This window comes from Penicillium coprophilum, assembly GCF_028826855.1.
Source record: "Penicillium coprophilum strain IBT 35676 chromosome Unknown utg000001l_segment0_segment0, whole genome shotgun sequence".
NCBI classification, from domain to species: Eukaryota; Fungi; Ascomycota; class Eurotiomycetes; order Eurotiales; family Aspergillaceae; genus Penicillium; species Penicillium coprophilum.
In genome coordinates, this window is record NW_026622720.1 from 3,117,363 (window position 1) to 3,142,468 (window position 25,106).

The window sequence follows — 25,106 nt, forward strand, 5'->3', positions numbered from 1 at the left end:
TTCAATCCCATGCTGCTAAGCTAGAGATCAACTTCCCGTAAGAACTCGGATATGTAGTCGTGTTGGTAACCCGATACCACACGCGAGATGCCTGTAACCTATCCAAATTCGAACCAATAATCGACATACCCGGGGCAATAATGATCATGGAAGAGACCGGAGATCTGGGGTCGTAGCCTGGGAGTCCGGGATACGGACTGTCGCTGTGTTTTGCACTTTGTTGGTGGTTTTTCCGCAATGCCTGCAGGCTCGAGTGCAACATGTCTGATGGAAGTGAATACGCGGATCACAACATCAGTCGGTAGCGCCTGATTCACTGAATACAACCGGTTGTGTAGGTTAGAGACTGCTTTTAGAACTACGGTTTCTTACAAGCCACCGAAGCGGCCGTTTCATGTCTCCTTTCGAAGTATTTTTTGGATATCTCAGATTTTCTTGCTAGATGTTTGTACAGTTCTCCCTATTTTCAGTTTCGTAGAATGGTGAGTTTAACCCATGAACTCTATCTGATGGAAAAGAATATAATGTCAACTATGATACCCTAAACCAACAAATCAGGTTGTGTAGTGTAATGGTCATCACTGTGGATTCTGATTCCACCGATCCCGGTTCGATCCCGGGCACGACCTTGTTTTTTGGATCTTGTTATATTTTTTGCGATTTTGCCCGCAAATCTAATCTATTCCGAGGCGCAAAAGTTTTATTTTTCCTGGAGTTGTTGTAGAGAATTTTAGGGCTATATAGACTCTAATGTTATTCCTATCAACTAATAAGGTTGTGTAGTGTAATGGTTATCACTGTGGATTCTGATTCCACCGATCCCGGTTCGATCCCGGGCACGACCTCACTTTTTTTGCACATGTTCTTTTTTTGGAATTTATACAAATTCATCCAAGTAGTCGGCCCTATGTACGAACTAATTCCTCCTGGAAGATCGGGGCGCACGGGTTAATGCATGTCTACTGAACATGCATCTTTTGCATATTAGGAAGGCACTTATAGTGCTCAACGTTTAAAAGTCTTATAAATTATTCTAAACCATATGATCGGATATATTATACTTAGGAAAGATATTGATATTAAGAGTCAAGATTACGTTATAGTGTGATAAAAGCTACGATGTTTTTTATTAGGCTCTATATTGTCATTATGTCAATCTAGACGATGAAAAACTGCACTTTTAAGGCCCTCCTTGACTGTACTATCCACCACAGATTCTGTTCTCAAAAAATCCCATAGATAATGGTGCTCTGATATCATATATCTCCAAGCTTTGTTTATCTCTATCTATGTGATATTGCGGTTGATGACTACGAGTTTAAAGACACTCGGATGGTAGGTATATTTCACATGGCGGCTCAATAGAAGGGCTGGGTAGTACCTGACTTGCACTTGTGGTGTCTATTCGAAAGCCTTTTTAGAAGTCCTTTTAGATATCTCCACCTTATGGAGAGCCTTCGAACTCGTGATATTTCCCCAGCCCAATTACTACCAGTCAAAAGCATTCTTTTCACTTCGGGACCAAGTCACCACGTCTCACCGTCACCCGTTTCACTCCCATAGTACATCTGGGAAAACCTCAACTCTCCGCTATCGTGGACTTTAACCTAATAAAACGTCAGACAGACCCTAAGTCCATCTGTGAATGAGGTTACACATATCAAGGATTCTATAAATTGAGTTACAATTCCTACCTCTTTTCTTTGAAAATACTTTTCTCCCTCCTCTTAGGGGTGGAAGTTTCAGAAAATGTCCTTGAGCATTCGAAATACATCCATAGAACTCTGCTCTGTTCGCGAGATACCATCGTAATTCTGGGGTATGGATCCCCATGATAGACTTGTGCGAGATGGATAGCACTTACGATTTGATGGATATTATCCATCTATTATTATATTGAATGATTGGACAGGCTTATTTGTTCAAGATGGAGATTGTGTTTAATCAGAATAGCGTTAAGCGGTAAATTGTCTTCGTCAAACATTTCCTGTACTGAGTATGTTTTCTATGGCCATTTGCTGGGCAATTGAGACAGTGCAATATTGGTGACTATTCCGCGGAGCTCGGGTATGGATTCTCGCTCGCAAAAGCCTTTTGCCTCCAGTAAACGAGAGGCAGTGGCTCCACGAACGAAAGGGCTCTCGTGGTCTTTCATGAGCCAACTGGGCCACCGAAATAGAGAGATTAGTAGGAAGAACAGAGAGATTATGAGGTTGTTTGGTAATGTACTAGACTCGATGACACGTTTTCTCTCGTGAATACTCACTTCAAACAGAGCTGACGCTCTTCCTTCTCGGGAAGTTTGAGGAAGCTTATATCGATAAATCCCACATCGGTGATCCTTTGCGTCATTTTCGCTTTTAAGACGCGAAAATTGGTATGTTCAATGGAAAACATGAGTACGGTTCGCCGCTCGCTGTCTTAATTGTCGAGACTGAGCCTTGCGCGAAATAAGGTGGGACGAGAAGCGGTCTGACTAGGAAGAGAGAATTTAGACCAAGATGAAAGAGACACCTCGAGAGAAAGAGAAGGCTTGTGGCCTGAGTTATACTGAAATTCGTTTTTATTATCTACGTCGCTCATAACCAATGTTTGCTCAGATTCAACATTTAACTACTCATCCAATGAGCTTATGATATCCGTTCCAATCTCCGGTGTTTTTGTTGTACTCCCCAACATACAACTTCCGGAGTCCTGGGGGATTTGCATACAATGATAAGACACAAGCGTACTCTTTCCTATCAAGTAATTATATGGATGTTCGGAGATGGGATATAAGTCCTTGTTCTATGGAATATATGGGGAGTGAAGACAGTTAGCCACTGCTCGGCTAATTTAGCTCTTTTCTTTTCTAAAATATAAGCAACCTTGGATATTTGATTTTGAAATCCTTTGATACCGCTATACCCGAGGTCCATAATCATACGGCATTTCAAACTCTATCATTAGAACAGGCCGCATTTTACTGTTCCAAAAACTCATTTGGTACATAACGCGGCATTGAATCCTCCCATAAACTATCAGTGAGAACAGTCTTGTTCGAGCCGTCAACATTCATAACCATAATCTGGCCGTAGGGCTGGAATGTATCATCATAAGTCGCAGCCTCAGCCTGGAATCCCCACATTCCAGTAGACCACATAATACGCCCATCAGCAGTCCAGACAGCATGGGCATCGTTGGCAAACGATGTAGTGAGAACAGTCAAATCCGTTCCATCAGGACGAATAATGCACACCTCATAGTTTGAGAATTCGTTTCTCGACAAGTCGGTCATGTTGCGCGTGAATAGCACCCACTCGCCGGATGGCGAGAAGAATGGCAGGTTGTCACGCTCTGTTGTTAGGGTAGTGGTCTCGTTGGACTCCAGGTCTAGCAGACGCAGGCCAAATCCAGGCAGGTATTCGCGATACACAATCTTCTTGCCGTCGGGAGAGAAGCTGGGGAAACCCTTGTTGGAGGAGTTGCCGAAGGTGAGCTGCTCGTAGCTCGATCCATCCGCCTTGGTTCGGAAGATCCAGCCGGGCTTCTGGCCACGGCTCTGGAACCACGAGCCCAGACTGAAGGTAATCCATTTACCATCGGATGACCATGATGGTTGGAAAGACCCACCACCGCCCTTGGCAACGGTGGCTTCGTCGAGCGCACCCGTTTCGTACGTATCGAATGCCACGGTAAATTCGGTGTCGCCAGGAGGCATCACGGCCACAGACGAGTTGCCGGGGCTACCCGTCTGTTTGGAGGTGAATGTCAATTGTCCATCGAGAGAGAGATCGGGGAAGACATCCATGAAGCGGTAATCCCACTCCGAGTCCCAGGACCACAGCTCCTTTTGCAAAGGCCGAATTTCCCAGCCGGTCCTCTCGTAGACCACGTGTTTGCCGTCGGCGGACCACGCAGGCGAGCGCATACCGCCGAGAATCTTCTTTTTGCTGGAGGTATAGTGAATACCACCGTTGTCTCCACCCTTCAGCAAGTATCCAATGTCAGTTTTCGAGACATACTGGGGGTAGATCTTGATGCCGGAGGTATTAGTGTGTCGGACAAAATCGGTTCCCGTTTTGAAGTCCACAGAAACGATTTGGTTGGTTGTGGAGTTGACAGAGTACGACGACCGCGCATCCCAAGTTGCTTGAACAGTCATCTCGTAGAACACAATTCGCTTGCCATCGGGGGAAAATCGGGGTGACCCGTAGGTGTAATCTGGTTTGCTGTACACCTCACGGAAACCAGTTCCCTCAGGAGTGATGGCATAGATAGCCAGCTTCTGAGTGTGCTCCCAGCCAGTGCCATTGTCGTGACCGGTCCACGCAGTGTTTCGATCAGAGGAGAAGACAATCCATTTCCCATCAGGTGACCAGGCAGGCGCAAAGAATCCATTCGGTGATTCCGGTTTGCCCGTCACACCGGTCTGATTGGTGAGGTTGCGGGTAACGCCGGTCTCGAGGTTTGTGAGCCAGATGTTGGAGGTATAGACGCCGGCTGTGGATGCGTAGGCGGCGTATTTGCCATTGGGAGAGATGACTGCTGCATCTTCAACCGAGGGAGTGGTTGCGATTGGTCTCAGACCGCTGCCGTCGACGTTGACCATGTAGATATCGGAGTTGCCATCGCCGTTTCGTTCAGTGGTGAAGACAACGTGTTTACCGTCTGGATGGAAGGAAGCGTGATATTCGTAGTTGGAGTTATCGCCCAACAAAGAGCGTTCATTTGTGCCATCTGCATTGGCAATGTATAGTTGCGATGAGGAGGGATTGATGCGGTTCAACAGCATGATGCCTTTCTTCCCCGGCGTAGCACGAGGTAGCACTACATCAGAGCGAGATTTAATGCTTGTGTCGAGGTCTCTGGTATCTGCCAAATGCGCGTAGGGACAGGCGGCTTGACATAGCGAAGCAGCCAATAGGACCAGAAGGGAGAAAAAGAACATGATGTTCTGCACCGGGTCGATGCTTAGGTTTCTGTGAGAATCGAGTATGTGGCACAGCAGATCGCTCTTTATATAACCATTTCTGCAGACTACGTGTCAAAAGTCTAACAAAAAAGCCGTCGAAGTCGGTTCGAGTTTGGTTTCGATTTGATGACTTCTTGATTGGATAGACTTATGACGATCGACATGTTCTCAACCTGCCGAGTGGCTAAATGGAGAAAAAAGTACAGTGCCCAGGCCCTATGTGTGTGATCAACACAGAATATCACCGAGTTTGAGAATTTCTGTCCAGGACGTAAATGCCAAGGACCGAGATTGCAATTGTTTCGAGCCTTTTTGAGTATCGGAGATCAACACCGTGCAAGGAAGATAAGCCCGAGATTCGGGACCCACAGCGATATTCCCTTTTTTGGCTCGATCGGCAACAGAGTTGCCTTTATCAGATCCTGAAGTTGACCCTGTTTTATCAGATCGGAGACTTCGGGATGAACATTCAAACAGAAATTTGCCGCAATATATATATCAAACAAGTCCCTGATTCCAGGATATGTCATGTATGAACCCCAAATTTTTGCAATCGGGATATGCCACCTACGTATATAATTCAGAAAGCGGATATCAATTTCCATTTTCACCGACTAGACACATTGACATAACGACGTAAGCCGACTCTGTGAATTTCTCGTCGCTTGCCATTTCCTGACCTGGATGCCGCATGTTTTCATGGGATTAAGCTTCCGGCTCGGTACTTCGTACAGTGTATAGTATTCCATGAACCTTAGATAGTACATAATATGTGCATATGTACATGTCATACCTTTTTCGTTGAAACCTCAGTTGATCGACAGGCACAATGTAAGTACCTTGTCTAGTATGGAGCAAATCTTTGATATTTGGGCATAAATATAAGCCTGAATCGTGGTATATGCTAAGAGTTCTGTGGTCTATTCTATGGCACTTATTGAACCAGGCTGTAGCACCTCGGCCCTACATAATATATTTACCAAGGTAAGGAGGGTAAGTAGGAGCTAGTAAGCGATATTTCATTTGCCTCAGTCTTTCCCACGGAACACATCGTGTCAGCACTAGAGTAATATTGATTGTGAAATCCGTTCCCGAATTGGCTCTATCATGCGAGAAACAACATATGCAAAGAGTTTCGTTTTAGTTGGGCTTCGGGTATATTGCAATTATAGATCTACAATGCACATACCCAAAGTATGAAGCCCATGATGGAATTAATAATATTCCCAAATCAAATACAGGGCTGGGAATGCCCACTAAAACCGTCTAGCTCCCCGAGTTAGCCCCGTCAGATGCCGAGTCCGGCAAATTTTAACCGGTGGCCCGCCGGGAGAGCGTTTGGCATTGTAAGCACTAATGCTGAAGCAAGATATCATTATCATATTGACTGCCCAGGCGTTTTTTTTTTTTTTCAAAAGATACTAAGCCTACTGGATTCAAACGTCAAAATATGACTCTGTATTTGATATAGTCACTTTGGATGTCATTCAAAACGCTACCTTAACGCCTCTACAGGTCATCTGATAGCATCGCTCAACTGGGATCAACAATGCAGTCGAGTCACTTGGTTAGCAAACGCTCGCAACCAGGTGGTTGGTTTCCTGTTTTGAAGAAAAAAAGCCGAAGTCATCGCAGGACTGGTACTGATCCTCCAGCTGAATAAACTCTGACAGTCATCGGTTTTCGAGCTGAGAATCCATGAAATCAGCAAGCACGGCTGGATCCCCGAGGGAGACCATGATGTTCTCAAGCTTGAGATCTAGGCGGCCACCTAGGCTTAGTATTTCTAGCGGAAAGCAAGACCAAAGACAAACTTACCCGTATAAATTATCCTGTATGTTTTATTCAGATAATCAAGCTCCGTAAGAAGAGCATAGATATATATTTTAGTAAGGGGTAGTGGTATCTTTCTATCCTTAAAGTGCCGCTAATACATCGATAGTGGTTCCCTCTTAGGCGGATATATAAGGTATAAATAAGATCCTTCTAGATTTTTAACTTTGAAATAGTCTAATAATATTAGAAATCACTGAGCGACCGCGATATGATAGGTCTACTGTGGAAATATACTCCTTAATTTCGCGCTTATAACTAGCGGAACTTGTATTAATATTGGTAATTTTCAGTGTCATGACAGTCTCTAGCTTCTTAGGATCGTAAAATATCAGTTACAGATAGAGAAGGAGCTTGAAGTTGAATAAAATTATTAAAGGCCACTCTTGTAAATCACGCGCGAGCCATACTGTCGAAGATATATCCTAACCAACTTAACCATGGTTCGATAACGATTGGCGAGAACCTCTCCTAAATTAACTAGATAAAAGTATTTAGAATCGTATACTGGCGAGATCTCTTCATCAACGAGTATGCTAGGAAGTGAGAGTGACCCGGAAGCAGGCATGGAAGACGATTTCTTCCGAAGCAATGCAGAGGAGCGAGGATTAATCAGCCTTGTATAATCCAGTACGGAATAGCTCCCCATAAGCCGAGGGAGGGTGTGATATCAATCGTTGTAAAAAAAAGATCAAGGAGGAGGGGGTCCAAGTACGGTATGGTAGGGTAGGTAGCTGATTGATCAAAAAACATAGCTATTTCCCGTAGTCCGCTAATAAAGACTGAAACATCTCAGGCATTCGAAAAGTGGAACTGATTCCTAAAAAAAGACTAACCATGCTTGCGTAGGGTATGTTCTCAACATGAGGTTAAATAAGAGTTATCATGCATCCTTATCATCACGTGCTGTCGTGTCAGGGACGCGTTAGACAACTTTCTTTTCGCTCAATGATCAAAGCCACTAATTCTGACAACATTGATAGGTAAACCCCAATGAGTTTGGATCGTGTCATCCAGGATTCTGATGAGGATGAGCCCTTCGAGGGGGGTGGCCTCCCCACCTCTGTCAACACTGTCCCCTCCGAGCCCGTATTGCAGCAGGAACATCACGCCCCCGCCAAACAGGCGATCCACAATGCAGTGTATGAATACGTCCCTGCTCCCGACGAAAGTACCTGCTCACAGCTGAACGTCAACTTCGATGAATTTCTCCAATCGCCAGAAAGGGGCCATTCAATGCTATCGTCATCGCAGCAGCGGCGCGAGGACAAATGGATCCCCTCAACCAGCGAGGGTGGAAGTGGGTCGGTCGGTACGATATGATAGCATATTCCGAAACATAAAAATGGCTATGTGACCTATATGCTGATGCCGAAGATGATCTAGGCGCCATGATGACGGAGATTGGAATCGCGCAGAGAAAACTACTGGACGACGACCCATCAAGTGCAAGCCTACTGCTCCCTTCCACAGCTGCGCTGTACTCGACAGAGTCATTCCAATCTACGCCATTTCCCACCATACCAAGTTCCCACCCATATCATATGGATCAACTAGAAAGTCGCAGCTTCACATATAATCCAGCACCCATTGACGCCTACGTTGATGCACATCAGACTTTTTTGCCCACCAGACAGGATGCCTATGACTTGAATCCACCTGAGATCACTCACTCAATGACCTCGCCCCCGAAAATTTTACCTCTCCAAGCTATCGAACCCTGTATGGGACGGGATAATCCACCACCAGACCCACCCCAGGAAGTTTCACAGTCGAAATCTCAACAGACAGGTCCCTCTTCCCCCCATGACACCGAGCCTCTTTCCTCCGTTACATCTATGCGATTCAGCGAAGCAAAAACAACCACCGCCAGAACTAGTCTCATTTCCCCGCAGCAATCCCAGTCAAGCACGCATGACGAGCTCGCTCTGCCAGTTGTCCCACCAACTGCGTCAGGTGCCGAGACGCTCAGTGCAACAAAGAAGCGAGGACGGCCCAAGAAGCACCTCGTGCCAGATAGCGACGAAGACGATGAGCTAGCCAACTCTCGGGACCACGAGTTCAAACACCCCGGCACAAATGGTGCGATTGACCCCGCTGACAGCGAAGAGACTACGGAAGATAACACCCCGGGCTCGAGTGGAGTCCCCGTTGAGACTGACGAAGAACATCTAGATACAGTCTCCAAGCCGGCAAAATCAGGACCCAAGGAGCCGAAAAAGAAGAAAGCCAAAAAGACCAAGACGACACCAACCCCGGTGCCTGACGCCGATGACGACGTGATATGGGTAGATACGAAGCCTCTCAGCTCGGAACCTTCAACCGAGAAAGCCACTCTGCTGCCGGAAGCATCAAAAGCTCCAGGCCAGGATTTGAACTCCAATTTCGTGGACCCAACCTCTCCCATTGAACCCCAGGCACCGATTCCTGCAGTCGAAGAAAAGATGCAACACATCGAAAAAACAGCACCCAAGAAACGCGGCCGCAAGCGAAAGCAGACTGCAGACCAAGTGGAAACACCATTAGAGTCCGCAAATACACCTGAACCAACCAAGTCGCCCTCTGGAGCCCAGACTCCAGCATCGAAGTTGGCTGTCGTTGTCGACAATAGTCCTAGATCCATGCTGGAAGCTCAAAACGGTGACAAAGATACATCTGCCATTCAAAGCGAGAACCAGAACCCCCATCCACTCCCTGGTTTGGTGCCGCCTCCTGAAACTACAATTGATATCCCTCAGCCTCAGCCTCAGACTCCTTCGAAACCCGATGTTGCGTCTATCAATACACCCCAGAACACAAGCAAAGGCCCAGATAAGCACAGCCCTATCTTGGCGCGGAGCGGGGTGCCTTACCGCGTGGGATTGAGTAAAAGGGCGAGGATTGCGCCGTTGCTCAAGATGGTACGGAAATAGGAGAGTTTTGTGCTTTCTTCATCGAAATCCCCATTTCGTGTGTTGTGTTGTTCCTTTTTCTTCCATTGGGTTGGTCTGGTGCTGTTATTCTTCTGCAATCATTATACCCCTCGAGATAATGTTCTCGGCGTGCCTGCTTTGGTTTTTTTTGCTTGTTTCTGTTGGTATTGGTATCTGCATATCTTCTATGATTGCATGTCTGTACTTCCCCATTTATATGGAGTGGAACCTTGGTAGAAAGGTTGGCTTCCTTCATGGCGTCTTGACCAGATGCGGGCTGCGACAATTTGTCTTGAGATATTCTCAGCTACTCTCAATATCAGAAAGAATTACGTTTGTTTTGCTAACAGTGAGTAAGTTTCACAACCAAAGGATTATATAACAGCCTATGATCGGTAGTCGAGAAGACGAAGTTTTGTTTCGTATTGCAATTCTGCTACTTGGTGATTCCTATTCCATGAGCTAATTAACCCTGCCACGCCTGCTGATAAGTTCAAAAGAATGGATTGGCCACAAAGCCACACCGTGTAAGTATAACTGCCTATAATCTCAACAATGTAAAACTCAGTCAACCAATCATGGCAATCCAATCCAAAGATCAAGATGATTCATCACATCCACTTCACATCCACATCGCAACGATCAAAGCAAGGAACAACGAGGTCGCAGCCGCAGTGCCAATGGTTCGGAAATCAGAATCAGCTTCTGACTTGTGGCCCTTGGTTTCAACCTTGGGGTCCCAGGCGTCGCCATTGAAAGGAGCCTCAACGGAACAATATCCAGCATCCTTTTGACAACCGCTACCACAATGACTGGTGGTGTTACCACAAGAGTTGGTACTACCGCAGCAAAAGCCATAGGCGGACCCCAGGCAAGTGTAATTAGAACCGCAAGAGCCGTCCCAAGAGATCGGCTTGTTGGGATCTGCCGAAGCAGTATTCTTGGGCTTCTTTTTATGAGTGGGTATCCGGCTATCCTTGCGGTACCAGAGCGGCCTGGGATCTTTAAGACAGTCACCAACAGTGATGGCGCGGTAGCCCTGTCGTTTGATTCCCTTGAGCATGTGCTCCGTGAGATTATGGACAGTCTGTTCATGGGCGTCATGAGCAATGACAAGCCAGGACTTGATGCGAGGGTCACTGTACAAGAGCTGGTGATCAAATATGTCCTTGGACCGCTGAATCAGATCTGGACTATCGTTCTTGTAGTCATCCGTGTCAATGTCATATAAAATGATATGGTATCCAAGCTTGCCCAGCTCATTTCCGCAATCAGTGTCAGGGTTGCAGCTGGAATACGGCGGTCGCATGTAGGTGGGGAAATGTCCGAGGATATTGCGCAGGGCAGCTTCGTTCTTTTCAATCTGCTCAGTGCGTTGTGAAGGGGTGATTTTGCTGAGGTCCTCATGCGACCAAGTGTGACTGGCGATCTGGTGGCCACTCGAGTGCATTCGTTCGATCAGCGAAGCCCACGGTAAGGTGAGATCATCGATGGCACCCTTTCCATTATTGATACCAGTAATGAAAAATGTCGCCTTCGCATCATATTTATCGAGCAAATCGAGCAGGTCGCCAGTGTAACGTGTCGGACCATCGTCGAAGGTCAATGCAACAGTTCCGGGGATGGCACATGAACGAATTTCGTGAGGGCCATAGGCAACTTGACCAACGTGAGGACGGGGGATCTCCTTGGTTGGGGGTCCAGAAGGCGATCGGTGAGCATCACATTTACCGTAGTCAATCTTGCAGTCTGGAGAGCGACAGTGCGCCTTCGACGTACCGCAGAAACCTTTCACAGAGATGTCATCAGAAAGTTGCCCAACTCAATAGAATTTTGATACATACCTGCGCCAGAGCAGCATGTACCGACCGGACATTTGCCGATCTTGGGGCCACAGCGATAGTCCAAATTGTTAGGGGCATCACGGGTGTCCAGATGAGACGACTCCGTTTCTGGTTGAGATTGTTCAATCGAGACCGTATGCACAGGACTGGCAATATGCACCCCAGCAAACACACACGTCGCCAAAGTAGCGACCAAGACGGGAGGAATCCGCATCTTGAAATTGGTATATAGGGCTATGTTATGTTCAATTGGAAATACAAGAGGTAATGATTCGGGATAGGTGATTCGGGGTGAAAGGTGACAGAAGAGACAAGAAGGACGTGGGAGAAGTAATGGATGAGCTAACTTTTAGAGGAAGGAAAGGAAAGAGCGGCGCTTCGAAGCATTTGTTTACTTAACATAGAGGGAAGGAGCAAACCACCTGAAAAGAGCTTCCAGCCTTTTACATATAGTAGAAGTAGATGTTGACGCGCTTGTATTCAATATGAACGTGGGTATCGTAAAGTCCATGGCCATCTTGGGCATCGGAGAGTTAGCCTGAGAGTCCAGTACATTTTTCCCGATTCAGCATATCACAGCCTAGTGAGAGCGATCGGTATGATCATGACCTGACGACATGTAGCCCATTCAGATCAAATGCAGCACGTGAGGCTATTACTGCGGAGCAGCCCTCAGCATCACATGCAAGGGTCTATCTAGGCGAGGGTGTCGGTCAGACATCTATGAGTTGTAGGCCGGTGATTATGACAACTTAGTTTCCCCGGGTAATGTTGACCTCCCCGACTGCTGAGAAGACAAAAGGAGCAAGGGTATCCAGGTGTGGGCCGAATTTCGCAGGTGCAGTTCTTGCAATGACGCCAATTGCAGCGATCAAGTGCCGACGCTGCACCATGGAAATATCGGAAGACAATGTTTTCGTCAGATTGGACACAAAATCATTGAGCTGGTTGTCGGAGAAGTGGAGCACAAGCGCCGAGATGGCTGTTAGGGCGCGCTTGGTGACGACAGTTCCAGCCGTGTCATTCTCGATAATAGCCATGACGGATACTTGGAGGGCAGCGAGTTCCGACTCTTGGAGTAAAGGCCCAAAGCAGGTCACGACCTTGATGAGCACATCGATCGCATCACTGCTGAAGCCTCGTGATGGATCCTTCTCCATCATGCTCTTCACCATGGAGCCCCGCCTTCCTGTACTTGAGGGTGTCGGTCCGGTCAAACGGGGGACTAAGACCTTTGAAACTGCTGAGTATGCTGTAATCGCATTTTGAGACGCAGGCTGACCCGATTGGGGACGAGGGAGGGTGTCGACGATGACACGAAGAGCAGTGTTGGGGACGGATGTGTCTATCGTCTGCGAGGCAGTCAGGATGGCCAATCGCTCGAGGAGAGGTGTAAGGGATTCAAATGGCAAGCGAACAGCGAGAGGACCGAGACTAGTTCAAGTTAGATATCAGTAGGACAAGCGGATAATAGAGCTCAGTACGAACCATTTGAGGGCCTGGTTCTGCACGTCGCCGTGTTGATCATCCAGAGCCTTTAATAGACCTTCTGCGAGTCTTGTTGATGTGCTGCGGTCATGAGAGAGAAATGAAGAGTTCGGGTTGGTCAGGATCCCATAAAGATCGTTCAGTGACATGTATCTCAAGTCGGCATCGGGGTCGTCAAGCTTCGCTAGCAAGCTGAAAATTGTCTGCTGAGTAACCTGGCGGTCCGCCATATTGTTGAGATTATGACTGATATTGGTATAGAGGTTGGAAGAAATATGCACCCAAAGCGACGGGTGACAAGTGAAGTAGTGTATATGAAGGCGACGGGGACAGCTTGCGGTGGGAGCTTTCGATAAACGCCGCAACGTGGGGTGTGGCGCCTGAGGTGTCGATAATTTATGGCCTGAGGCCCCCGATTACAATTACTCTACGGAGTACGCTTGTCAAAGTATTGAGCGATTCATATAAAGTATCTGGTCATGACTAATGACCTTTAATTATTATAATTGCACTCCATCTTGATTATACCAATCAAGTTGACACTAAGTGGTTGAATGTCAAGTAATTTGATCTGATAACCAGATAGATCGTTGAGATCCACGTGATATCAAAGTCCAACACTCCAACAAGGCCAGTTCTCCTGGTACCCTACCAAGGTATTGAAATCTGTACTTCAAAGGTTCTCCATGAGTATTTGCTACCATCTGGAATCACCAAGCCCAACTTGTGTTTGAGGCATCGAACACCTCCACGCCAATTACATCATTACGCACAGACCTCGGAAACAAGCAAGATGCGGTCTTACGACCCCGATACTTGCGAAAACCGGGAAGGTTTGTAGTGTTAAATTGACATCGGGACTTTGTGCACTTCTACTCCGTACCTCATACCTGAACAATTCGCCTCCCTCAACCTATCCCACTCTCCATATTATTCGTCCGTTCTACACTATTTATACCAGTTTACTACTACACAATGGTATTTGCGCGCCGTTCAATCTTCCGCGCTGCGACTGCAGCTCAGTCTTTCCGTATCTCTTCTGTTACCCGCCAATCGGCCCAGAATCTTGGTCGCCGATTTAAGTCTACTGGCGGCAGCTATGAGCCAGGACGTGCATCCAGTGACTTGCCTTGGTGAGTCTATGTTCTTGGTTCCAAGTAATTCGACTTAATATTCTAACTGCGCCTGCTTGTAGGTTGGCGGCCTCTGCTGCTGTGACTGTTCCAATGGTCTTCTATCTCTGGCCTTCCAGCTCGGAGGGACACCACGACGTTCACGGGGATGAACATAAAGGTGCGCACACAAAGGATGATGAGGTAGAAAAGGCTTCCAATGAGAAATCCGAGGGTTCTTCTGAGGCTGCACCTAAAAAGGAGAAGACAGGCTCCGAGGATAAGGGCGAGAATACAGCGGATAAGAAGCAAGAGCCCGACAACAAGGAAGAAAATAAGAAGAAGGATGAGTCCAAGGAGAAGGAGGAGGAGTCTAAGGAGGAGAAGCCCAAGGAGGAGAAGCCCAAGGAGGAGAAGCCCAAGGAGGAGAAGCCCAAGGAGGAGAAGCCCAAGGAGGAGAAGCCCAAGGAGGAGAAGCCCAAGGAGGAGAAGCCCAAGGAGGAGAAGCCCAAGGAGGAGAAGCCCAAGGATGATGGCTCTAAGGAAAACCAGGATGACAACAAAGATGACCCCAAGAAGGAAGCACCTAAAAAGGACGCAACTGAAAAAAATGAGGGCGAGTCAAAGAAGTGAAGGCGCCTTACTTTAAGATGGTCGCAGAACTAAGCTTGCTGTTGATGTTTCAACATGTCAGTGTTTGATTTCCTTGCCCCATATGTATGTACATATAGCTTTTACTAGATACGAGATATGATATAGCAGCCATGTCAGTATGTCGTAGGATTGAAAACGACAGTCTATTTATCTAATTTACCAGTTCAGTCTGATAATAGTGAGAATAAGTGAGTTTGATACTTGCCCCACTCAGAGTGTTGGATCTATAGGACATGAAATTTTGCTCAATCAGTCAATGGTGTAAACACTTGTGCTTTGAAATGGACCCTTTCAAGCTTCGCAGTCTGACTCTAAGCTTTCTTAACGTTCCACCAGTCTAATATCATGTTGCACTGTGTATCATGATGTCCTTTAGACCTCTCTTGTTCAAATATTGGACATAGATCTACCGTTGTACTTAGCGCTCCGCAAAGCCCATAAAGCCCATAGCCCAACCCAACCCAGCCCACAAATGGGCTGGGCTTTGGGCCCGAGTCCGGGCACGTTAAGCCCAATTAGCACCTAACAATGCAAACATTTTGGAAAATTAATCACACCATGTTTGAGCCTTGTAATTAGCACTTACATTGTAGTAATATTTACGAATCTCAAGTTAAATTTATATATCACGTTAAAATATATGAGAAAACGCGTTGGTCAAGAATAATTCAAATTACAAAGGTCTGTTAAGAAATGGCGGCACTCCCACACTGATCTAGAATATATATCTGGTATCACAGTATGAATATGGAGCATTTTTTCACGATACTTCAACCTCTACGGGTCAAAATTTTCTTAAATTTGATCTAATTAAAAATAGCTATTTTGAGCTAATATACCGGATTTTAGACTCTAAAGAATTAGTAGAAGGCTAAGATACAGCGATTACAAGTCGATGGTTTAGAAGCGCCAATTGCGAAACGCTAGTTGTACTCTTGTCGCTCTTTTGAGATAGCTAAGAATAAGTGCTCATATTTGACCATAACGAACGAAGAACAGTGATAGATATCACTGTATCTATCTAGCAGATGAATTGGCAAAAAGAAGAAGAGAGGAAAAAGAGTAAACTAAGTCAAGTGAAGTCCACAAACAAATTATGGAATCACGTGATACACAAAGCCCTTTGTCCAGATGACTTGACATGAGCCTAGACTTGAAGTGTACATAACTAGAGGTGGAGAACAGTGAACAGGGAGCAGAAAAATCCTCTCAGTTGAGGAAGAACAGTCAAATCGATGAAGAATGTTCGAAATTCTATGTGCACATTTACTAAAACCCAAGCGCTTCAAACACATCTGACAAAGAGCGTACCTCGCACATTAGCATGATGTCCACCCAGCTCAAACCAATTTCCAACATCTCCTGCATCTGATCCATAATCCTCCAAATCAGTTTAGTAATCTTCCACTGTGCCTTAACTTTCGGAGAGCCATATTCCTGTATTGCTTCCCACCAGCACACCCAAGGCTCGCGGTCAATGGCATTCAAGGATCCCACAAAAGCCGGAAAGGTAACCGGGTCATCTCGGTACATCAAATCAGGTTCTATTTGTGCCTTGATTTCTTCGACGCGGAGCAAGCACATCAAGATCCCATTGACAGCAAAGGAAACGTCGTCGATGAAGGTTTTGTCGATTCGATTGCGGAAATAAAGGCTCGCTGCGAGGTACCAGGCAACTTCGAGGTTATTGTAGACTATATCTTGTTCGTCCATCTCAGGAGAGCGGAAAAGTGGAATGTCGTCATCCGGTTGAAAATTCTGGAGTTGGGAGGACAATGAAACTATGCCTGCACTGAGGCGCTCCGGTACTGGAATATTGCGCAATTCGTATTCCTCGATTGCTTCTGCCAAATTCTCTGTTTGCGTGATGGCAAAAAGTGTAAGGGCTGGGGCGCCTTCCAGTGAGCCGAAAGGTGAATTGAGCGGCATGGTGACTACTTAACTGTGTGCACCATAAAGAAGAAGATCAATGACGCCTTGAATGGCATGTGCAGTACAAGAGATGGTTGATCGTGACTGTGTAGAACGGTTAAAAGGCAAATATGAAGACCAGCGAGCAATGGTTGGCATTAAATAACTTCTCCAACATAACTACAAAATCAATCAGCAATATAAATCCATATAACGAATTACAGAGGATCCTAGCGGCCATTCGTATATTGAAAATATGACGTCGATGCCTTATAAGTGAATAGCGTCAATCCTCTGGCATAGATACAAAGTTCCCCAAAAATACAGAGCCATACAATGAAGTATAGAATATTGCGGCGGCCATTCATATATAAACCAATCGAACATTGATAGGGCACATATGGTATCGATGCCTATTACGCGAATAGCTTCAATTTCTGAATCCTAGGCATCGACATCAGTTCTCGGCATAATTTTTCCAAAATATAAGCCTAAAGATGGAGAAACGTTGATATACATAGCGGTGAAATATTGAATTCTTGATGTGATATTTGTTGGGAAAAGACAGCCGGAAACAATCAGCTTGTTAGCGGCAATAGTCAGGCCACTTCTGAGCCCCTTCTAAAACATGAAAAATACAAGAACAATCAAGTTGGTGTAGGTAGAATTTGTTGAGCGCCAGGCTAGGCTCACTATAGAAACAAGGCTAGGTACCTAGGTAGGCCTATTTGGACATTCACAAAGAATAATGAAAATGATGCATCTTTGCAGGTGAGAATTTGTTAGGATCAGTATACGTCAAAACAAAAGATTCACGAGATCTCAGGAAGGGATGTGCACCTGAGGCAAGAGACATGGGAGTGGCTTTCCACCTTTTCTTCTTTTTCTTTTTCTTCTCCTTTCTCTTTCTTCTTCATCCACCTACCTCAGACCTTGATCAGTCCTGGTTGACTACCATCGCCTTGGTCATTTCTATTCTTGGGATCATTTCCTCAGTATTGCTTCCCATCTGATGGATCCCATAAGGAACAAGCAGTAAAGGCCCCCTCTCTATCTTGGATAAACTTGATTACTCATAATACTCGAGCCGCAGTGAAATCTGCGACCCCAGGCATGATGTTGTCATACGAATGCCAGCCAGGAGAGATAATTCAAATTTCTCCCCCCATGCTTGAGTGTCATGGCTTATGAAAAAGTGAGACTCTCGTACTATCTCCTGATATAATCAGGTTTAAAAGAGTCATGCTGTAATCCAACAACCCCTCTCCAGCACAGTCTCCAATGCTGCTGGCTTGTCGTGAAACTTGACCAACAAAAAGGCCAAAAAGACGAAGCAGACAAAACGGCAACTTTGACTTCGCCTCTGTTTCTAACACGCCCAATCCACTCACGTCATCAAGTGATGACGCATCCCCGGTATCACAATCTTCCGACCTCCTTCCATGACCACTCGGCCTCATTCGGTATCGAGGGCCCCCGCGAGTGCCATACCTGTTCATACAGACACTGGCTTTGGAAAGACCTCCCATCTGAAATATTTGAGCTCATGCGGGAACAGCTGGGAGTATACTATGCTTACATACTGAGAGTGCCACAAACAACCACGACCTACTCCACATGAAAAGATACCTGCTGGCTCAAAAAACATATGGTTATGTCTAGACAGGCAGATATATCCCAGACCATCGCTGGGAAGTATTTGCGCGTTATGGGCTTCTATCCTCATTGGCCAAGACTGAATTGTCCAGTCTAGAGTTGACGGGATCAGAACTTCCCAATCAGTTGGCTTCCAATAATGCGTGGCCGTACTCGTTTGTCCATCATTTGAGCCATCCTGTATTCGACTCAGAGAGGTTTGAGCCTTGATCAATTTCAGAGACTCGTCGCAACATACCCATTTCTTGCCGCGAAGAGGATAGTGCGATGTTGTTATGACTTACTAGTTCGCTATGTCCAAACTTACTACACCAGTTGCCATACTTTGTTTAACCATATTCAAAGTAACCCGACGCGTAGATTCAGTGAGATATGTCATTGAAACACTTGGTGTTCAAAAGTAAGTGATACATGATAGAGACTAGGCAGAAAAAGTGTCTCGCTTCTTTTTGGCATGAAGACAGAGGCTGGTATCTGTAACAACATCTGTTTTCTATAGGAATCATCCCTCACTCTATCTGATATTATGTCGTCGAGACGCTTCCTTGAGGGTGGAGAACTTGATTGGTAAAATGAGATACATGAATGAAAATAACATCAAAAGTAGAAGTATGTAAGAAAGAGAAATGAATCACATAGAACATTAAGAGACTGCCCAATAATAATTGCTTAATTCATATGCTCGTCAAAAACAAGCGCCGGCGCCCGCTCTTCTAAGGGGCTATCTAACGGGCACAATCGATTGCGCCGAACTCAGACCCAGCTTCAACACATATATTAACAGCATATCAACACATCCAGAGGATCACCTGGAAGCCCACCCGATCCAAAAGTATAACTATATCACGGTGAAAGTCCCGGTATTTGATGCCCAGGTGATTAATCGAACTCGAACAAGAGAATTCAAGCAACTCATGCCTTTCTGCTGCGAGTACGAGGACCACGCTGCTCGGCGACAGGCTCACCATTAATCAGAACCTGCGGAGCGTGGTTCTCCTTGCCGGTCTGGTCTGCGCCGGTGGCAATTGCCTTAGTCGCGTCAACAGACTCAAGCTCTTCCTCTTCGTCTTCGTCCTCGCTGCGCTCGTCCTTCTTGACATTGGTGAAAATGTAGTTGGCCAAGATACGCAAGATCAGGAACAGCCAGAACAGGTTGACAGCCTGCAAACTGGCGAGCAGCGCAAAGGTGATGTATTGACTGATCCAGCACTTGTACTGCTGAGTCTCCCAGTTCAGCTCGAATGGACCAACAGTGCGGAACTCAGTCAGAACAGCCCAGAGGATCTTCAAGTTCAGCACATGACGCAGGTAAATCCACCACCCAACAAACATGGCAAAGTACGGCGCGGTGATGTAGGCATCCAGGTAATTGAGCGTCTTCGAGGTAGCCAAAAAGAAATCGGAGATGTCATGCGTGATATACACCGCCAGGCCCATGTACGTGAAGTGGAAGCGGTAGCTGAGCGCAATAAGCGCAAGCGTGATAATATGGTGACCAACAAGCTCCTTGAAGTCTTTACGAGGCTTCTCCAACTGCAGCATCAAGACAATCGCCTGCTGGGCCCAGTAACTCGCCTCGAGCAGGTAATACGCCTTGAACAGACCCTCGTGCTCGCGGTGCGGGAAGCCCTCGAACATCGCAGTCGTGTTGAAGTACCAGATACTCGATCGCTTCATCACGTACAGACCAAATGGCCCAAATACACCGAAGTAGATCGCCGTATACATCTGCTCCATGAATCGCGCTGTCTTCCCCTTCCCGCGGATACCGGACCAAACAGCAAATGGCCGGATCATCTGCTGCATGATGAACTCGCGCGTGAATGACAAAACAACCGTGTAGAAGGCCACAAATGCAATGTCCTTCTTGCCCTTGCCGTACATGATGGGTCCGCCGGGAGTCTTCGGGGGTTGCGGGTAGGACAAGAAGATGGCGCTGTGCATTGGATTCGAGGTTGTAGGGTTAACGGCGTAAAGCGCGACCAGGAACAGTGTTATGAGAAGTGGTAAGAGCCAGGTGTATCGTAGACACGTATCCGCAAAACGGTGGAGGAGGGAGCGGCTGCGACGCCGTTTGGGCTGGGCCTTGGCCTGTTTCTGTGCGCCTTCGAATTGCTAGTGTCGCATGTTAATAGGATGATAAGGTGATAGGGTGAATGCGATCTTGAATACGTACCTTTAGATCCGATGGCTCGACAGGACTCACTTCATTCATCGTGGACATTGCCGGTGCGCTGGTGTCACCTCGAATATCCACGCCCAAGGCTGAGCTTCCCCGCGGGCGAACCATGATGTAGCAAAGTCGAGCCCTCTCAAATTGCTCACGTATGCTTGATATAGATGGATGAAAGAAAAAGAAATTTGATCATAACCAGAAAGATCGGAAAGATCGGAAAGAATTGTGAAATGTGATCATCTCTTTTTTTTTTCTTTTTTCCAGGGGTTAACTCCACCACTCCCAAGTTGACCAGACAGCTTCGCAGCTCCGATCGGAAACTCTTGGCAATTCTTTTTCTTTGAACAAATTTGGATTGAACAACTAGCCTTTCACTAGATATATATATACATCCTGGGTGGGTTTTGAATACAACTCCAACTGCCGATCAAATTGCCAATACTTGCGAGACTCCCGAAGACGAGATAACTATTTGGCATTTCAGACACGTTCGTCCTAATCCGAATACGAGCAAATTGATGGGAGAGAAAATGTTGAGACTGAAGTCGTGGATATAGGGGATTTGTTGAATTGTGTTACATGACATCATATCGACATGGATCTTGTTGAACCCAAAAGAAGAAAAAAGAAAGAAACAAACATGATGACGGAGCGATCAAAACCATCCTATACATACTTAACACTTGGTGTCGACAACCTCAGTGTGGGCAGCAGCGCGCTTCTCAGCACCGGCCAGCTTCTCACCAAGGACCTCAACGTCGCCAGACTCGGCTGCGACAGTGCGCCTGGTATCGTGGGTAGTCTTCCAGGCCGGGGTACCGATGTAAGGGATACCGTTGGGATCCTCAAAGATCTGTTCGGTTTCCTCCAAAGTCTTACCGGCAGTCTCAGGGAAGAAGAAGAAGACGTGAATGGTCATGACAACCAAGAAGACACCGAAGATGATATATGTTTGCCAGCGGATTGTGGCAAAGGCAGTGGGGACGAACAGACCAAGCGCGGTGTTGAACGCCCAGTTGAACGAGGTTGCCAAAGCAACGGCCTTACCACGCACGCGCAGAGGGTACAATTCAGGAGGGTACACCCACGACACGGGTCCCCAAGTCGGGGCGTATGATGCCACGAACAGGTATGTGCAGGCAATCAGTCCCTTGGCAGGGGCACCACCCAGAAGCATGGAAGCCTCGGCCACACCATCGATACCACCAGGCACAACCACACCATACTTGGCCATGATACCGGCGTTGGCAAACATCCAGGTCATCATGAGGACGGCACCAATCAGGAGAGTAGGACGACGGCCCCATCTATCAACCCAGACCAGGGCAGGCACGGTCATGACCACGTTGATGATGTACTGGATGGAGGAAGCGAGGAGAGTAGCATCACCCTTATATCCAGCCATCGTGAAGACGTAGTTGATGTAGTACATCATAACGTTCATACCGGTCAGCTGGGACCAGATTTGGGTCCAGACTCCGGTCAGGGTACGATGAATCATCCGAGGCTTGAATAGCTCGAGGTAGGTGACGTCCTTGTTCTCGCGTTCAAACTCGCAAATGTCGCGAATCTCTTGCATTTCGGCTACCACGAAGGGGCTGTTGATATCGCCCTTGCCATGAACGAGGGCCAGCACCGACTGGCACTCTTCCCAGCGGTCATTGCGGGCCAACCAACGAGGGGACTCGGGGAGAATCATCATCCCAAGGAAGAGTAAAATGGCGGGAACAGCCTGCACACCCCAGGGGATCCGGAAGACAGCCTCGCTGTAGTTGTGGGAGGTGGAATCGTTACCATGTCCGATGTATGAGCAGCCGAAGGAGATGCTGTGAAAGAGAAAAGAAAAAAGTCAGTTACTAAATCCCTTGTATGTCAAGGCGTGTGCCACATACTAGTACATGATCAAGATGCCCCAGGTGATGGCCCACTGCTGGGAGCCGACGAGACGACCACGCTTGGAGGGAGGCGCAATCTCCGAAATATAAACGGGGACCTGAGCAGACTCAATTCCGACACTGAGACCGTTGATGACACGCCCGGCAATGAGCATACCCATATTTTGGGAAGCGCACACAATAACGGAGCCGATGACCCTAACTGAATGTTAGCCGCGGTCTGATCCAGCATCGACTCCCATATAACCTGCAACCATCCAACTTACCAAATGACACAGCCAACCATAATGGCATACTTGCGACCAAGACGATCCGAAATGAAACCAGAGATCAGAGCACCGAGCCAAGAACCACCAGGCATGGCAGCAGTCACACCACCCTGAGCCAGGGAGTCGAGACCACTACATACGTCGTCGTCGTTGAATGGAGGTCCCCTAGGTCCATGGTTGAAATAACATCTATAGGCCGGCGTGGTGATGATAGCGGACATGGACGAGATATCGAAACCGAACAGTGCACCGCCAATGACGGACACCGCCGTGATGGCGTAGAGATTCCCTACGACATACATGGTGACTGTTAAACCCAAGCCAGGGGGAAAGGAGGACAAAAACAGAAGTAGCTACAATCCAAAGAGAAAGGAAAAATCCTGCTTAAATAGATCGCATGCCGGGAAAATTCTGCTCTGTATAAACCACTAATAAAATCCACCCGCATATATTGTTTATTTTTTCTTCCATCCCCACTCCCTCGCCCGTGTATGGGATTCTGGGGAGAGAAATTAGTGTAAAATATGTGACCATCTGTATACAAGACTCCAGAGAAAGATATACCTAGGTATTACTGTAGAGTTACAACGGGACCATGCCAAGACTCTGTTTGCAACCCCAGCTCCGTCTACGAGGGCTGATTGGTGGAAACCCAATTATGCTTATCCACTACCATTTTTGTGATTGGTGCACCCATCGGCAATGAACTGGGATCCGGGGAATCGGCGACAACATCTAAGCCGAACGAGGCCAAGCGCGGTAATTAGGAATTTCCCGAACACGGCATCCGTCTTCGGGTTAAGAAAGGAGTCGGCTGACGTCTGCAATCGGCACCGTAGACGGCAGTGGCGTTTCTGGGCAGGAATATCAATCATTCAACATTTAGAGATGAACACGCTCGGGAGAAAAGGTGGTTCTTGTAAATCCCTTTGAAAATAAAAAAGGGTCGACGTGCATATGTTTTTCGGATATCCCCAGACCAACCCACAAAAAAGGTACCTGGGTAATCATTTCAAGGTCTGGGTAGAACCTCCCACCGTTACCAGGGAGTAATTTTTACTGTATCGATTCAATTAACCGGAGTGTCCACATCTTCTACCTCGAGACGAATGAAAAAGAATCTCTTTTCAACCGGTGGCCTGAGTACATAATAGTCCGGGGCCCCGACTACGGTCATATTCCCAGAACGGGACGGTACACGGCTTCTCGTCAAGTTCAGTGGCTGACGCCGAAGTGGACTCGGCTTGAACTCGGCTCCCGCGGTGTTTTTTTTCCTTTTCTAGAATCGTTGGCCGAATACATACTTTTTACCTCTAATTTTATTTAATTTTTCTAGTTTTTTATAGGCAGTAGTCTTTCGCGTGCTACGTAAGTTAAATTGTTGTTTCAGGGCTTTGGACAGCCCTCTTGTCACTGGCTATTGGGGTGGATCAATATTTCCCACGTTGTATGTTGAAGTCGATCGTCTAGACTGAGTTCTCTCAGAGGTGACATTCCCCCGCGTGGAAAAGATGCGGAGGATGGGGAAATACCATTTGCGCTCACCGAGACAATTTCCCCGTACTTTTTGTTCTCTGTACGGAACACGGAGTACGGAGTAACCTGATGCCTAGCGCTGATCTTTCATCTGTTTTAGCTTTTGCCCTTGGACAGATTCTTGAGCCACTGACATCGGTGGTGCAGCTTCTTTCCCCCCCCGCTAATTTTACACGGACCATGATATGTAATCCCTTTCAAATCCATCAATGTTTCCAAGAATGGCTTTGCATATGCACCTACACGGACAAGATAATGTCTGGGGCGTTTGCTGTCTGGCCCGCTTTACGAGGGCACTCAGTCATTCCTGGGTATAGTGGAACTTAGTGCGGGCTCAGTATGCGAGCTGACCGGTAACGTAGTATTTGTACAGTGAGCTCTAGGATGATGTAATCTTGAGAGTCTTTGTGTGGATGAAACACAAGAGTAAACGGCCACTTATGCGGTCTAACGGTGTCTCTTAAAGGGCCGTGAAGTGGTCTTTTCAGCTGTCTTCTCAATAGGGCTCTCAGTGGGCTTCCTAGGTATCCTTAGGTATCCTTAAGATAGTGTTCCCCCTTTCCAGTCGTATGGATAGATAGCAGAAGAAGGTGGGAAAAGAACATGATATGTGCGAGAGACTTTTCTATGTTTAACTTCTGAAGTGAAATTGATATAAGCGTAGACAGCCGCTTCTGCGGCCTTATGATGTCTTTCTTACAGGGCTTTTTAGTGGTCTTTTTAGTGGTCTTTTCAGCAGTCTATTTTGGATCTAGAGGGGCTTATCCTATACTCCAGTGGCAACTGGAGCGTTCTCTACCACTGGCTTAGCCCGGACGGTCTCGCGAAAATCCTCAAGGTTCGCCCCTCTCAACCGAGTAGTGATT

The 25,106-nt window shown here is 46.9% G+C and overlaps 10 protein-coding genes across 10 annotated transcripts; 2 read left to right on the forward strand and 8 right to left on the reverse strand.

Annotated features, from left to right (window-relative positions):
* Positions 1-20: 20 nt before the first annotated feature.
* On the reverse strand, positions 21-262 carry N7500_001194 (uncharacterized protein; the record flags this gene model as incomplete). The annotated part of the gene is made up of 2 exons (XM_056672340.1): positions 21-91; positions 130-262. 2 exons carry the CDS (start codon positions 260-262, stop codon positions 21-23), a joined length of 204 nt encoding a protein of 67 aa, XP_056537913.1.
* Positions 263-2,962: 2,700 nt separating this feature from the next.
* Positions 2,963-4,930, reverse strand: N7500_001195 (uncharacterized protein; the record flags this gene model as incomplete). Its single annotated transcript, XM_056672341.1, has 1 exon — positions 2,963-4,930. One exon carries the CDS (start codon positions 4,928-4,930, stop codon positions 2,963-2,965), a length of 1,968 nt encoding a protein of 655 aa, XP_056537914.1.
* Positions 4,931-6,627: 1,697 nt separating this feature from the next.
* Positions 6,628-7,086, reverse strand: N7500_001196 (uncharacterized protein; the record flags this gene model as incomplete). Its single annotated transcript, XM_056672342.1, has 3 exons — positions 6,628-6,713; positions 6,773-6,881; positions 6,985-7,086. The coding sequence occupies 3 exons, from the start codon at positions 7,084-7,086 to the stop codon at positions 6,628-6,630; spliced, it is 297 nt and encodes a 98-aa protein (XP_056537915.1).
* Positions 7,087-7,780: 694 nt separating this feature from the next.
* N7500_001197 (uncharacterized protein) lies at positions 7,781-9,699 on the forward strand (the record flags this gene model as incomplete). Its single annotated transcript, XM_056672343.1, has 2 exons — positions 7,781-8,099; positions 8,174-9,699. 2 exons carry the CDS (start codon positions 7,781-7,783, stop codon positions 9,697-9,699), a joined length of 1,845 nt encoding a protein of 614 aa, XP_056537916.1.
* Positions 9,700-10,321: 622 nt separating this feature from the next.
* N7500_001198 (chitin deacetylase CDA6) lies at positions 10,322-11,757 on the reverse strand (the record flags this gene model as incomplete). Its single annotated transcript, XM_056672344.1, has 2 exons — positions 10,322-11,487; positions 11,544-11,757. The coding sequence occupies 2 exons, from the start codon at positions 11,755-11,757 to the stop codon at positions 10,322-10,324; spliced, it is 1,380 nt and encodes a 459-aa protein (XP_056537917.1).
* A 538-nt stretch (positions 11,758-12,295) lies between these two features.
* On the reverse strand, positions 12,296-13,261 carry N7500_001199 (uncharacterized protein; the record flags this gene model as incomplete). The annotated part of the gene is made up of 2 exons (XM_056672345.1): positions 12,296-12,977; positions 13,032-13,261. The coding sequence occupies 2 exons, from the start codon at positions 13,259-13,261 to the stop codon at positions 12,296-12,298; spliced, it is 912 nt and encodes a 303-aa protein (XP_056537918.1).
* A 745-nt stretch (positions 13,262-14,006) lies between these two features.
* Positions 14,007-14,776, forward strand: N7500_001200 (uncharacterized protein; the record flags this gene model as incomplete). The annotated part of the gene is made up of 2 exons (XM_056672346.1): positions 14,007-14,164; positions 14,227-14,776. 2 exons carry the CDS (start codon positions 14,007-14,009, stop codon positions 14,774-14,776), a joined length of 708 nt encoding a protein of 235 aa, XP_056537919.1.
* A 1,290-nt stretch (positions 14,777-16,066) lies between these two features.
* Positions 16,067-16,726, reverse strand: N7500_001201 (uncharacterized protein; the record flags this gene model as incomplete). Its single annotated transcript, XM_056672347.1, has 1 exon — positions 16,067-16,726. The coding sequence occupies one exon, from the start codon at positions 16,724-16,726 to the stop codon at positions 16,067-16,069; it is 660 nt and encodes a 219-aa protein (XP_056537920.1).
* A 2,550-nt stretch (positions 16,727-19,276) lies between these two features.
* Positions 19,277-20,654, reverse strand: N7500_001202 (TLC domain-containing protein; the record flags this gene model as incomplete). Its single annotated transcript, XM_056672348.1, has 2 exons — positions 19,277-20,479; positions 20,541-20,654. The coding sequence occupies 2 exons, from the start codon at positions 20,652-20,654 to the stop codon at positions 19,277-19,279; spliced, it is 1,317 nt and encodes a 438-aa protein (XP_056537921.1).
* Positions 20,655-21,216: 562 nt separating this feature from the next.
* N7500_001203 (sugar porter family MFS transporter) lies at positions 21,217-23,006 on the reverse strand (the record flags this gene model as incomplete). Its single annotated transcript, XM_056672349.1, has 3 exons — positions 21,217-22,366; positions 22,433-22,633; positions 22,702-23,006. The coding sequence occupies 3 exons, from the start codon at positions 23,004-23,006 to the stop codon at positions 21,217-21,219; spliced, it is 1,656 nt and encodes a 551-aa protein (XP_056537922.1).
* Between the last annotated feature and the right edge of the window lie 2,100 nt (positions 23,007-25,106).